Genomic DNA, 12,467 nt, shown 5'->3' with positions numbered 1-12,467 from the left:
CTCTAATATAGCGGTTATTTTGTTTTAAAGACTGAAAATCAAAGTTTGCTGGCTGTTAAAAGTAAATAAAAACTTCTGGATATATATATTCATATATTCTGATTTTCAGTCGTTCAATCAGACGCAACAAAAATTAGAAAGTTGCTCTCTTCTTCATATATCACTAATATTGGTATTATTTAAAAGTTCGCCTTCAATTGTAAACTGGGATACAAAGCTATCTCTAAACTTTAAAATTGTATTTTTCTTTCTTTCTCTTCCTTTTTTTTATCGAACTTTCAAGTTGACGCTATTTTAAAGAATCATTCGGAGTCGAAGACCGAGAAAGCACGATTTTCTCAGTAGTTTGTTTGGTTTTCATTTGGCAATATCCTCCCAGCTTTTTACGAAGTTCATCCGTTTCCGACAATCACGCAATTACAACTTTCGCCTCAAGCAATTCCGTGATTTTTCTTTAAAAATAATAACGGAAATTATAAAGTTCAGCACGAAATTGGTACTGTGTAAATCCTAATAAAGGATTAGGTCAGTTAAATTCCGTTTTCAAATCTAGCAACTTCAGATTGTTTATTAGGGGATTCAAATTTGCAATGTCTTGTATCATTGCGGTCAAAGGAGCGTTTTGAATTAATATTCTTTTTTGATAACATTAAAGTTTTAAGTCGCATTTTTACAGTATTTTTATCACAGATAACGAATACAAATCAAAATTAAATATATTTTATTTTATAACCGACAGTGAACAACCAACACAATTTTGAGTTTACGACTATCTATGTTGAACTCCGTAGCCTTGTAATTTTGAACCTAATTCAGAAAACGAGAGCTCTTGGATCTAGCATTGGGACAAACTCTTTTTGATGAAACTAACCCGCATTTGCTTTTCATTAAGAAAAAAAAATGAAAACCTCTCACGGTTAGCAAGACGGCAAGGGGAATCTAACCCATAATCCGTCTACCACTGAGGATATTTTACGTTAGCTCTGTGATCAGTGTGAGATAGGAGCAAAGTTCGTATCAACCTGGGATTCGAACCTTAAGCCACCTGATTGGAAGGCATGCGCTATATAGCTAATCTGATCAATATTATATTACTATATTTACTGAGATAATATTACTATATTTAATCTAAGCCACCACGGCTCAAGTTTAATTATAGTATATATATTATGATTAGAAAGGTAGAAAAATGTATCTTGCACTTTTGAAAATTAAAATTAAATTTTTATTTGAAGATATTTTAGCCTTAGTCTCTGGCGTTTTATTTCGCAGCAAAAAATTTCTACAATAAGCTTTAGCGTTTTATTGTTAAGATGTCGTGATGATATTCAGTTTAAAAGTTATTGTAAATTCATGCTTAGTCTGTTACGTGCGTGCCAGAGAATATCCCGGATTTATATTACTAAATGACTGCAAACATTTCTGAGTTATTTTCTGAAATCCCTTTCTAGTAAAATATGCTATTGTATATTTTCAATATCTTTGCATGTTAAATCATAAATTCATTTTATTTACATTTTTATGCGGAATAAATTTAGTATTATCTAAAGTTATTGTTACGAATTGTCCACACATCGTTATTTATTTACAGTTATCTATTTCAGATCAATGAAGAGAAGGGAAGTTGGGTTCTTAATATCAGTATCAATTTTACATTTTTTTAGTTAATTATCATATTTATTTTTTTATAGAGAAATAGAAATTTTTGTTATTTAACGTTGTTATCCTTTACTTTTGAGTATAATGAATAGTTGAGTGAGTTTAACACTCTAAAAGGACTTTTTCCAATTAGGTAATTAAATCATTAGGTATTAGTTTATATTAATATTTAGGTATAATGTAAAAATTAGTTATAAGTTTTCACTCTTGGTAACAGTAGTTTTAAGGTTTATTCAATAAAAATGAATTTCATACTTATTGAGTATATTAGAATATTGAGTATATTAGAATATATTTATACTTAATAAATCATTATACTGTATGAATAATTTTTTAAAGAAGATCCATGGGTGTAAATAATTTGAAAATTAAATTGTTTATATCTCAAAATTAAATTTTGCTTTGCAGATTAAATAATTTGAACTGTTTCAATAAAGAAGGAAATTTAAGTATAACATTTCTTGCGGTTATAAAATTCTTCCTTGTGAGGTTTAGAAGTATGAAAGATTTAAGTTGCTAGTACTTTCTTTTACGGTTTTTACACTTCGTACTTTTGTTTACACCTTGTTTAGGTAAACGAAGATCTCTAACCTTTTTTTTTTTTCAGATATAGTTTAGTGCACCTCGTAATCAGCTTCCTAGATTATGTAGGTTGACACAGAAATTACTATTTCCAGCTTTTTTTTTTTGCCGTAAATTCTACTTTAATGGTCTGATATAAAATAGGACATTAGAATAGTGTTTTAGGTAGGAGTTAAACATTAAAGGTCTAATAGAAATTTCGAACATGAATGAATATGAATCGAATAGAAATAATTTTTTTTTTTGAAGCATAAAATTGGAAGTACGTCTTATTAATTTGCATTAGTTTGATTAATTAACGATTTCAAATAAGCTTAAATGATTCGTGAATTTTTAAATTCTTAATTTTAATTTTTGGTATTTACTTGTGATTTATTTCTACGTAATGATTGTTAATTTTTTTAAAAAATAATCTGAAGATATAAGATAGTTCAGTAATTCAAAAATTTCTGTATTACTGGTTCAATTAAGTTCGCACGTACTTTGATGTTTTGTAAGATTTGATATTTTTTTTAAAAATAATCTTGTTTAACGTAAGTGTCCTTTGTAAAGAATGAAATAAATAAAATAAATCAATTTCAAACTGTTTTTAACAAATTTTCTCAAGACGTTAGCTAAAGAAATTACTTATTAATGTAAAATTTTACAAAATATTTCAGGAAGTACTCAAATTAGCGACTTACGTTGCAAAACAGTCAAAATCCTCGTATAAAGATTTCTGTCCGAGTTGCTATGACAACTTAATGTGCTATTATAATTTTTGCTTCAGTATTAGGCATTTATAGCGAATTTGATATTTATTTAAATTTTATTTTAAGTTTTTTTTTTTCATTTTTAATTCCGAAATTGAATATTTCGATATATTTAAAAAAAATAATAATAATTAAGGGGTGAAGTTGTTTGTTTATATTTTACTATAAACGCAGAACATTTGTAATTCTGATCCTGGCTATTTTAAATAAAATAAAATATGTAACATTTTTGTTTTAGTTCAGTTTCATACTTTGTCAGAGTCCATTTTCTTAACTACTCATTTCGTACATATCGAAATGCGTATTTAAGAAAAAATACCTCGCAGAAATGTTTAACTTAAATTTAGCAACTAAATTAGGAATTTCATACTACCTTTTCTCTACTTTTTTAAACACTAAGCATAATCATTGCGGTTCTAAATCCCGTATTTCAAGGTCTGGTAGAGTATATTACTGATGTAACTTATCAGGCATCTCTTCTCATTCAGAATACTAAACGATTAAGTCGTTTTAAAAAATATAAATTCGTACAACGCCATATTAATACTTATATAAATTTATACGATTCGTAATAACCTGGTAAAAAAATTATTGAGTTTTAATATCTTTTCAAGAAACCTTAATTTTAAAAAAAATATAATAAATGTTTTAGGTAAATGAGTGACATCATATCACGAACTTTATTTGGATCCATCAGTTTATTTCTTTAAAAAAAGTACTATTTTCATAAGCAGAAGTTTGAAAATCGGAATCAAATGTACGTTTTCTTAAACACGAATTTTGAGCTGTGTCCAGAATAAAAAGCTCACCGATGACATGTATTCTATAATGACTTATGTTTTATCACTAGTAACACTTTTTAATCACTATTATGTTTTGTCACTATTATGTTTTATCTCTACTAACTCTTTTTTATCACTAGTATCACTAAAACATGAGATTAGAATGTCTCGCATGCAGATAAAAATGTTGTTTAGAAATCCGAGAAAGGCAATTCTTTATTTGTATTTTAGACAATAAATAATTGTTGATACAGGACATAAATATTGAACCATAACACTAGGTTTATTGCCGATTAGTTTGGAATGAAATTCTTTGTTTGTTATGGCGTACTAGAAGTTTTAAATGCCGATATATATTTATTCAACGGTCTTTCAATCGTAAAAAATTGAAGCATGTAGCTTATAAACTTATTCTGAATTAGGTTGTCTAGAAATTTACCTTACGCATTTTCTTCTTTACTTAAACTTTCTAAAAATGACTCAAGCTTATAACTCACGTAGAATCTTGAGTTAAGCTGTACTAGATTGTAATAATTACGCATCAAAAATAAAAAGAACTGTTAAAACGTCTAAAAAAAAAAGCTAGCTAACAACACGAACTTAAGTAAAATTCACCTTTTACCCGAAGTGATTCGAACTATTTATTTTAACAGCCCCTCGCATTTTGGATATGATCGTTATATTCAGAAATCTTTTTTATGGCATGCCTAAAATTTTTACATAAAAATGTCTGAGCAAAAAGTATACTGTAAATCCGATTTAAAATAACATTTAAATCAAGTGTTTCAAAGTTTTTTTTTTTTTTTTGTTTACCCGTGCCTCGTAGCTGTAATTTTTTTTTGCACTTTTTAATTATTTGTTGCATTATAATAGTAATATTTATTCTATAATAATTATTTCTAAGTTAAATTGAATAATTTGCTTAGTTGGAATATGGTAATTTATTATTATTAATGAAGAATATATAAATTCAGCAAATTGTATAAATTGAATTAGTGTAAGCATGAATAAAAATTCCTGTTTGGTTTATTTTATTACGTTTTTTGGAGTTGCATTTGTTTAACGATGATTTTTATTATTGCAAATTTATTTTATTATTTTGCAACTTTAATTTTTGTTTCGTGAAGTAAAAAGTGTAAGAAAGAACTCATGCGAGAATTTTGTCTGAGAGAAATATTACTCTTGAGCAAATTTCCCAATGAAAGGGATTGGAAAAAGATAGATTAATCGAGTTTAGATTTAATAAAATGCAATTAATAATGCAATAAATTATCTGAATGCAATTTAGTTAATAAATTGCATTTAATAATTCTTGTAGTTTAAAATTAAAGTTTAAAAGCTATAGTTTGTATTCTCATTCATGCATTCCCTCACATTTTAGAGAAATAACTGCTGCAGAATTTATAGAGAAATTCAACTTTTTATTGAAATTTAAGTCTTATTTCAAATTAATTAGCATTAGAAAAAATATTTAACTTCAATAAAGAATTTAAATTTTATTTAAGAGTAGCTATTGTGTTTTTTTAATTAACATTAAATGCTTTTATGATTACTATTAAGTATTAAGTTGTTCATTAAATGATTGATACAAGTATAAAAATGATAGGTAGTTTTATCAATTAACGTTTAAATTAAAGAATGCTTATAGGCTGTTATAGTTTCAGTATGTTGAAAAAAATCGCAATTCTTTACTTTCTTCTTACCTTAATTTTCTTTATCTTTTTTTTCTTGTATTTTTCCTTGTATTTTTACTTTTTTAATTTGTATCAATATGAATTTGAATGATCAGCAAATTTCTTCATAAGACTTCAGAACATAATTTCTAATGTTAATGCCTTTTAATTGCTTCAAAAATAGTTTTTTTTTTTGTTTTGTTATGTCCTTGACTCCCTTTCTTTGTAATTATGTTTCACAATTTATTTAAGTAATTGCTTTTAAAAAATCCTATATTTGTCTTCAATTCGTTCAAACACAAGTTGCAATATGAATTATTTGATCGAAGATTATATTTTTAAATTGCTTGAGTGAAAGTTGAAATTCTTGAAACAATGTGTGTAAATTTTATATTTAGCTTTAAATCGTACTGTCAAGTTTCATCTATATCTTAATTTAAGAAATAAGTAGTACACAATTATTAATGGTTGCCTTGTTTCTCTCTAACTAACCCATATTAAATGATCATCTATAAATCCGTTTTAGCGAGAAACTTCTTAATTGTTTTTCAAAAAAAAAATAAAAACGAATTTCTGCGATTTACTAACTTCTACAGAGAATATAGCATTTTTTTTTTTTTTCCCGAGAAATCTTAAAATTTGACTTCGAATTTCAGGAAATATTTGGACAAAAAATTAACTATAAATAAATAAAAATATTTAACGTTTTAAAATTAAAAAAAAAAAAATAAAAAGAAAGGAACAAGGAGAAACTAATTAATGTTAAAATGTTTACAACAACATTCTTTTATTTTTAATCGCTGATTGATTCTGCTGAGGAAAGTTACTTATGCAAAAGTAAAACTAGTTTTCAGAGGTTTTGACCCTGAACTATTCAGTAATTGTGTTTTACTGGTATTTTAGTTAAAAATTTAATGGGAAATTTTTTTTCGATGTTTTACTGCTCCTTTCCAAACCATGTTAAATTACTAACTCGTTTACGTTTTAAAACGTTTTTCCAAAAAAAATTATAAAATTATAATTAATAACTTTTTTTTTTGTTACAATCCTTACATTTATTGAATGGTTCGAATTTCAAAGCAGCCACTCAACACGTGGGTGTTTTGAAATGGAAAAATTTAACTTTACTTAGAAATTTGTAATTTAAGATGCTTATTTTTAAAAAATGGCCGTAAATGTTTAAAAAAAATAAATAAAATGTTAAGAATACATAACTGAAATTTTAATAAATAAGAAACTAATCTTGTTAAAATGTGTACTAAGATTTTGAATAATACAAGAGGAACAAAAAAAAAAAAAAAAAAAGGAATGTTTTTGAAAGTCGCTGCAACATATTTATTTATAAAAAAGCTACTTTCTATGTAAAAACAATTAGTGAACAAAGGTCGTGATCTATCAAAATTACATAAGTTTCATTTTAAATAGTTAAGACGCGTTTTAAGATAATAAAAGTAAACAAGTAAAAATTTCAAATTTGATTCTCTTTAATAAACACATCGGTGATTAGATTATCTTAATTATTCTAGCTGTTTTTCTAATTGATTAATTATTTGTTTCGCTTAGATGAACCTTAAATATAATGAAGCTAAAATACATCATTTCGTTTTATTCTTCACGCATTATTTATCGCCTACGCCCTACTGACTCAATAAATGTTTCTCTAACACGGTGGTTACTTCGCATTTAGTGCAATGACTGCGAACAAGTTTGCAACCATTTCTCCTGGCTTGGCGCGCGCTAACAATCCAAGGTTTGGCGATTTTATGGTGATTTATACGTTCCTGTGGTTTTTCAAAACAACCCTACCACAGCGCCGATTCCATCATCACACGAAGAATACCTTGAGTTTAATCGTTTGATAGTAAATATTTTTAAGTGACAATCGTGTTTTATTGTATAGGAAGTTTGATCGATGCCAAAAAATAGCTATTTCTATTTCCTTTCGACCAATTGATCGTATTTCTTACTGCTATGCGATTTCGCCTCTCCTTTGTTTATGTGTGATCCAGCTATGTTTGTTTGAAGTACGTTGGCGTTAACTATTAGTTATTCGTCGTCATGGTAATATGTGGAAGTAAACAAGATGATGATAGCCGTCAATTGTTGAGAAGCATGGAAAAAATTAATGAACAAAAACAAGGGAGTAAGTTTGACTTTAAGGAATTTTAAAATTTTCAATTCACAATGACAACACTTAAAAATTTGTTAAATGAAATTTCACTTTATGAAAATACTCCTAATTTATTGTCGTGTAAAGTAATGTATTTTACTTGATGTCTGTGTTTATGTTTTTGAAAAAGTCGTGTTTAAAGTTAACTATTTCGTCGGAGAAATACTTCCTTTTTTTGCATTTCGCGCCACACCCTTCGTGATATTTACTACCTCATAGGGGTATTCTCCATAGTGCGATATTGCTTGTTTTATTTTGTCTTTATTTGCTTTTTTTTCTATTCATGCTACTTTTTAAACTGTAATTTTTTTTAAATAAATTATTTTGTAATATCTAGCACTTTTTGACTTAAATTTTTAAATTGTACGTAATTTTTTTTTTTCATTTTTATATTCATTTCAGAAATTGAATTTATTAATAATCATTCATTTTGATTTCTTATGAACTTTTATTTTTACTTGACTCAATATTTTATGTTTTTTAAATACATAACTTTATGTCTGTTTTTTTAAAGCTTTTCAATATTAATGATAGTTTTTTTTTTATTCTTAATTGAAAGTGTGCTATTTTGTGTACTTGGTATTTTTAAAACCTAAAATGCCATAAAATAAATAAAGGGAAAAAATTCAATTATTTAATATGTAAAAACTAATTAAAATATTGTTTGAAAAAGAAGTCATTGATTTTTTTTAAAGCTAAGTTAATAAAAAAATTGTTCAGCTGGTTACTTACTGTATAATTTTCTGAAGAACATTATGCAAATATTCTTTGTTTGTAGATTTTTCTTTATTAAGGTAATTTTTTATCACTTTTAAAATTTAAGTTATAAATTGTTATGTATTGAAAAAGCACTTAGAAGTATGTTCTACTGTTAAAAAGTTGGCTTCTACAGGGCTGGGTTTTTGGTGTTAAAATAAACTTTGAAAATTTAGATTTTAATATTTAAATGGCCTTTTTTCATCTGTAAGATTTTTTTTCTTCAGGGATAATTTTTCATTGCATTTTTGTTTCAGACGATAATTTTATAAGAGGACAAATTTCTTTACAATGAAAAATTCTTGCCTTTTTTTTCTTAATTAGACCTAACATTTCCCCAGAATTATGTTCACATGATGGGCACATATATTGTGCCCATAGAAAGAACTAGCCTGAGGGAAATAACCTTTTAGCCCAAGTGGCAGATATTTTTTCAATAAGAAATATCAGATATGATTTTTAAATAATTCATAATTGCAGACTAGTTTAAATAATAGTATTTAATTTTCAAACTATTTAATATAAATATGTACGAAAACTAAAATCTAACAATTGGAAAGAATAATTAATTTCCTAAGGAATTAAAATATTTGCACTTCTTAAATATTTTATGTAAATGAGATCAGTAAAAACTTAATATATAATTATAAAAATCGTTATAGTATTATAATCAAATTTCATTAATACTATTTAATTAACAAATCACACATATTCTATTTGCATACTGAAAAGTATGAATACTCAAACGCCTCTTAAATATGATTTGTAGATTATAAAATTCTACATAAAACTAAAATAAATTATGGTAAAATAGTTTTTTTTTTTTTAAAAAGAGTTAATGTAAAAAAAATTTTTATATTCTGGTAAAATTTAATTCTGGTTTCTAAAAATGGTTCTGGTTCATTAAAAGAAAAGGTTTCTTCTAGAAAAAGGGCTTTGGTCAATTTGAAAATTCAGTCACTGGTCTAAAGGACCAGTAAATAAAAGATTACACTAACCATATATATTTTAACAGGTTCATTGGCATATTTTTCTTAAATTTTTTAAAAAATAAATAATACCTAAAAATATATGATATGAAATTAACTAATCATATTTAAATTGTTGTAGACTAATAAAAATTACTGTTGAGGCTTCATACATATCAAAATTTTATCATTGTATTTTAAGAATTTTTTTTTAATAAATTTTTTTATATTATTCAAATTTATATATTTACCATAAGTAGATCATTATCAGAGCTCATTCTAGGCAGAAAAAAGGGCAGGGTGCAAAAGTTTAAAAAAAAGGGCATTATTATTCTAAAAAGGCAATAATTTCTTTCTATGGGCTTTACACGTTCTATTAAAAAACATTGTCAATTTGTAAAAGAATTTTTTTCTTTACTTTACTAAAAGTAGCAAAGCAATCATATTAATTACTAATTTTTATTAATAAATTAACATATATATTGAGTGTGCGCGTGGGTGACTGCTTGGGTCAGTCTATGTCGGGACCGAGGGTCAGGGTGTGCGGTATTGGACCTTGTTAAACTGTTCTACCGTAAAGTGCTCGACTTCGCGAGCAGGTCGTCAGGCTACTAAAGCGGGGGTGCCATCCAGTGCCGTTCCTGGCGGGTATGCAGCGAATGCTCCGCACGCAGGCGCCCAATTTAAGGGGCGCCAAATTCAACTGTTCGAAAAAAATCAAATTATAGCAAATTATTAAAAATCAAATAATAGCAAAGCTGTAAACTTTGATTACAGGAAGAAACAGTAAACTAATATAAGAAGTAACTTCTACACTGGAATTTACATGCAAAAAATCTGTTGTCGGCACTTGGCTTACGGGCGGCGTATCTTTAAAGGATGCCGCTCGTCTTTGGCGACTCGCTCGACAAATAATATACATGTTATTGTTTTTTATGCATTTATCGGTCGCGGCGTGTGCCTCAGAGAAGTCGAAGGTGCAAAAAATATTATTTTCTGAAAAGTTCTCCAAAAAAAACTTTTTTTCGGATCCAGATTTTTCCACCAGATTTTAGCGGTGATATAAAACAGGAAAATGTGGCTTGTTTCAGTCAGTCAGTTCAGTCATCGAGTATTCGTCGGTGAATTTTGACGATTAATAATAATTTCATTTGAATATAATATTACGTGTTGCCGTTGTGTTGCTGATTTTAAATCTTAAGGTAAGAGAAGATGAAAGAAAACGTATGTTATTAATATTGGTATCATAAAGCTGCTTTTCAACGTAAAAGTTATATTTTAAGAACTAAGAACAATTTCTTTTTCAAAAACTTTTGAAATCTTTTGCTTAAGAAGACGTTTTAATTATGGCGCAGCAATTAAGAGGTTTTGGATTTAACTATTCTTTTTCTTCGCATTAAAGTAATTGGAAAACTGTGATGCTCAGTTTAAAAATATTCTTTCAAAAATCCGTTGAGCGCCGTTTGAGAGTTTTAACTCAATTCACTCAGTTGAGTGAATTGAGTTATATTAGATTTTTTGTTAATTTCCGAATGGACGTGTTTTATTTATGACCTATATTGTACGTTAATAGTCTATTTTATTTGATGTCGAAAATAAATTTTTTGTCATATTTTTTCGTTGTTTTATTTTATTACGCCCATTTTCATAATCAAACACTTACACTAAAGTGACTTTAGTCTATAAGGAAACTATTCAGTTTAAACCTCAAACTAAAAATGATTATGAAAAGTGGCCTTATCATCAAAATTTAAGCATAGTATATAGGGGAGCACAAAATTATTCTTGCACGCAGGCGTTCGCCACCCCAGGAACGGCACTGGTGCCATCCCCTCTGCAGAGGATCAAAATTGTGATGGCGTGTCTTCAGATCTTCCTAAGGGATGTTTTAAAGACCATTGCCAATAGCCCACTGTGCAGCTCTAGTGCAACGTAAATGAACTACAACAAATATTAATTGTTAAAAATAAAGAAAAGTGACAATTAGATGAATAATTACAGAGAATGTGTTATGTTCTCAGTTATTGTTAGGACTGCTATTTTGTAATAGAAATATAAAACAAAAATCAAACAAGCATTTTCATTCTTTTATACTCAATTGAAGATTATCAGTTGCTGAACTGGAGGACCACTTATTGCTAATACCCGGTGGTCCGAGTTGGATTTTACTAATCCCTGACCATCATTAATTTTTTGCCCTTAGGCAGTTGCAGATAATTGATTAGAAAGATCTAACTCCTGTGACTTTAAGAGAAACATGATAATTTATAAAATTAGGGAATTAGAATCGGGAATTTATGAAAATTAGCCCTAATCATTGTTTTTTCTCCTATTCTCTAAATTTACATGTTATTAGATTCTTGCTATTTTAACACACTCACAACTAAACTTGTAAATTATTTTTCTTCAGAAAAATATGATTAGTTGATAGTTTTATGAAGTTTCTAAACATTTTAAAGCTGATTTTTGCAAATAGTAAACTAAAATATTTTTTTACATGTTCTTTCATTAAGTTCTTCTCATTAATGCTCAGATTATTGCTGTTTAACAAACCCTAAATCTGAATAATAATCAAACATCCGTGTTACTCTGTAGCCTTACAGATTCGTTTAGTAGGAATTTAAACTATGTTTATTATTATTTTTTTAATTTACCTCATTTATACTTTAACTAATTAGCATAGTTTAAGGGAAAAAAACTCTTTAATTTACATTGAAATATAGAAAAGAGATGAAATTTAACTTTAACATCTATGAGATGTTAAAGTTGTTATGGTAACATCCTAACTATCAAAAGACTGAAGTCTATAATGAGCATGGGTGCAAGGTCGCTGTTTTGGAGTAGTTTCGGTGAGAGAAAGGGAATCTCTTTTTTCCGGTCTATTGTGTTAAATCCTAGAAGCTACTCTCCCTAAAATGCACCATTCTTGTTTCCATACCACCAGACAGCCTCAGACTTTGCGGCGGGATAAATTCTTAGCTTATACAAACTATATTTGACAAATGTTTAGTTACCTTGAGTGGTATCATCATAAACTACATGCATACATAAACTACATCTGTTACTGCAAATGACTGCAGTTTGAAATAAAAATATATGCTATTAATAGCATAAATTTTTTTATT

At 27.3% G+C, this 12,467-nt stretch overlaps 1 protein-coding gene across 4 annotated transcripts in view; it reads left to right on the top strand.

The window, feature by feature from the left end:
* Positions 1 to 12,467, top strand: part of vari (MAGUK p55 subfamily member vari) — a 50,500-nt gene that overhangs the window by 20,052 nt on the left and 17,981 nt on the right. Inside the window, exon 1 of one of the 4 annotated variants that reach the window (XM_016060187.4) lies at positions 7,119 to 7,591. The exons of the other annotated variants lie outside the window; for them this stretch is intronic. Within the exon in view, the coding sequence (XP_015915673.2) occupies positions 7,507 to 7,591 (85 nt within the window). The 5' untranslated portion in view covers positions 7,119 to 7,506. Of the gene's footprint in view, positions 1 to 7,118; positions 7,592 to 12,467 lie in introns of those variants that run through there. 4 annotated transcript variants of the gene reach the window in all.

Source organism: Parasteatoda tepidariorum, chromosome 11, assembly GCF_982258835.1.
Source record: "Parasteatoda tepidariorum strain Cologne lab strain chromosome 11, Ptep-v5.0, whole genome shotgun sequence".
Lineage (NCBI taxonomy): Eukaryota > Metazoa > Arthropoda > Arachnida > Araneae > Theridiidae > Parasteatoda > Parasteatoda tepidariorum.
This window is presented reverse-complemented; position numbering and strand designations above follow the sequence as displayed.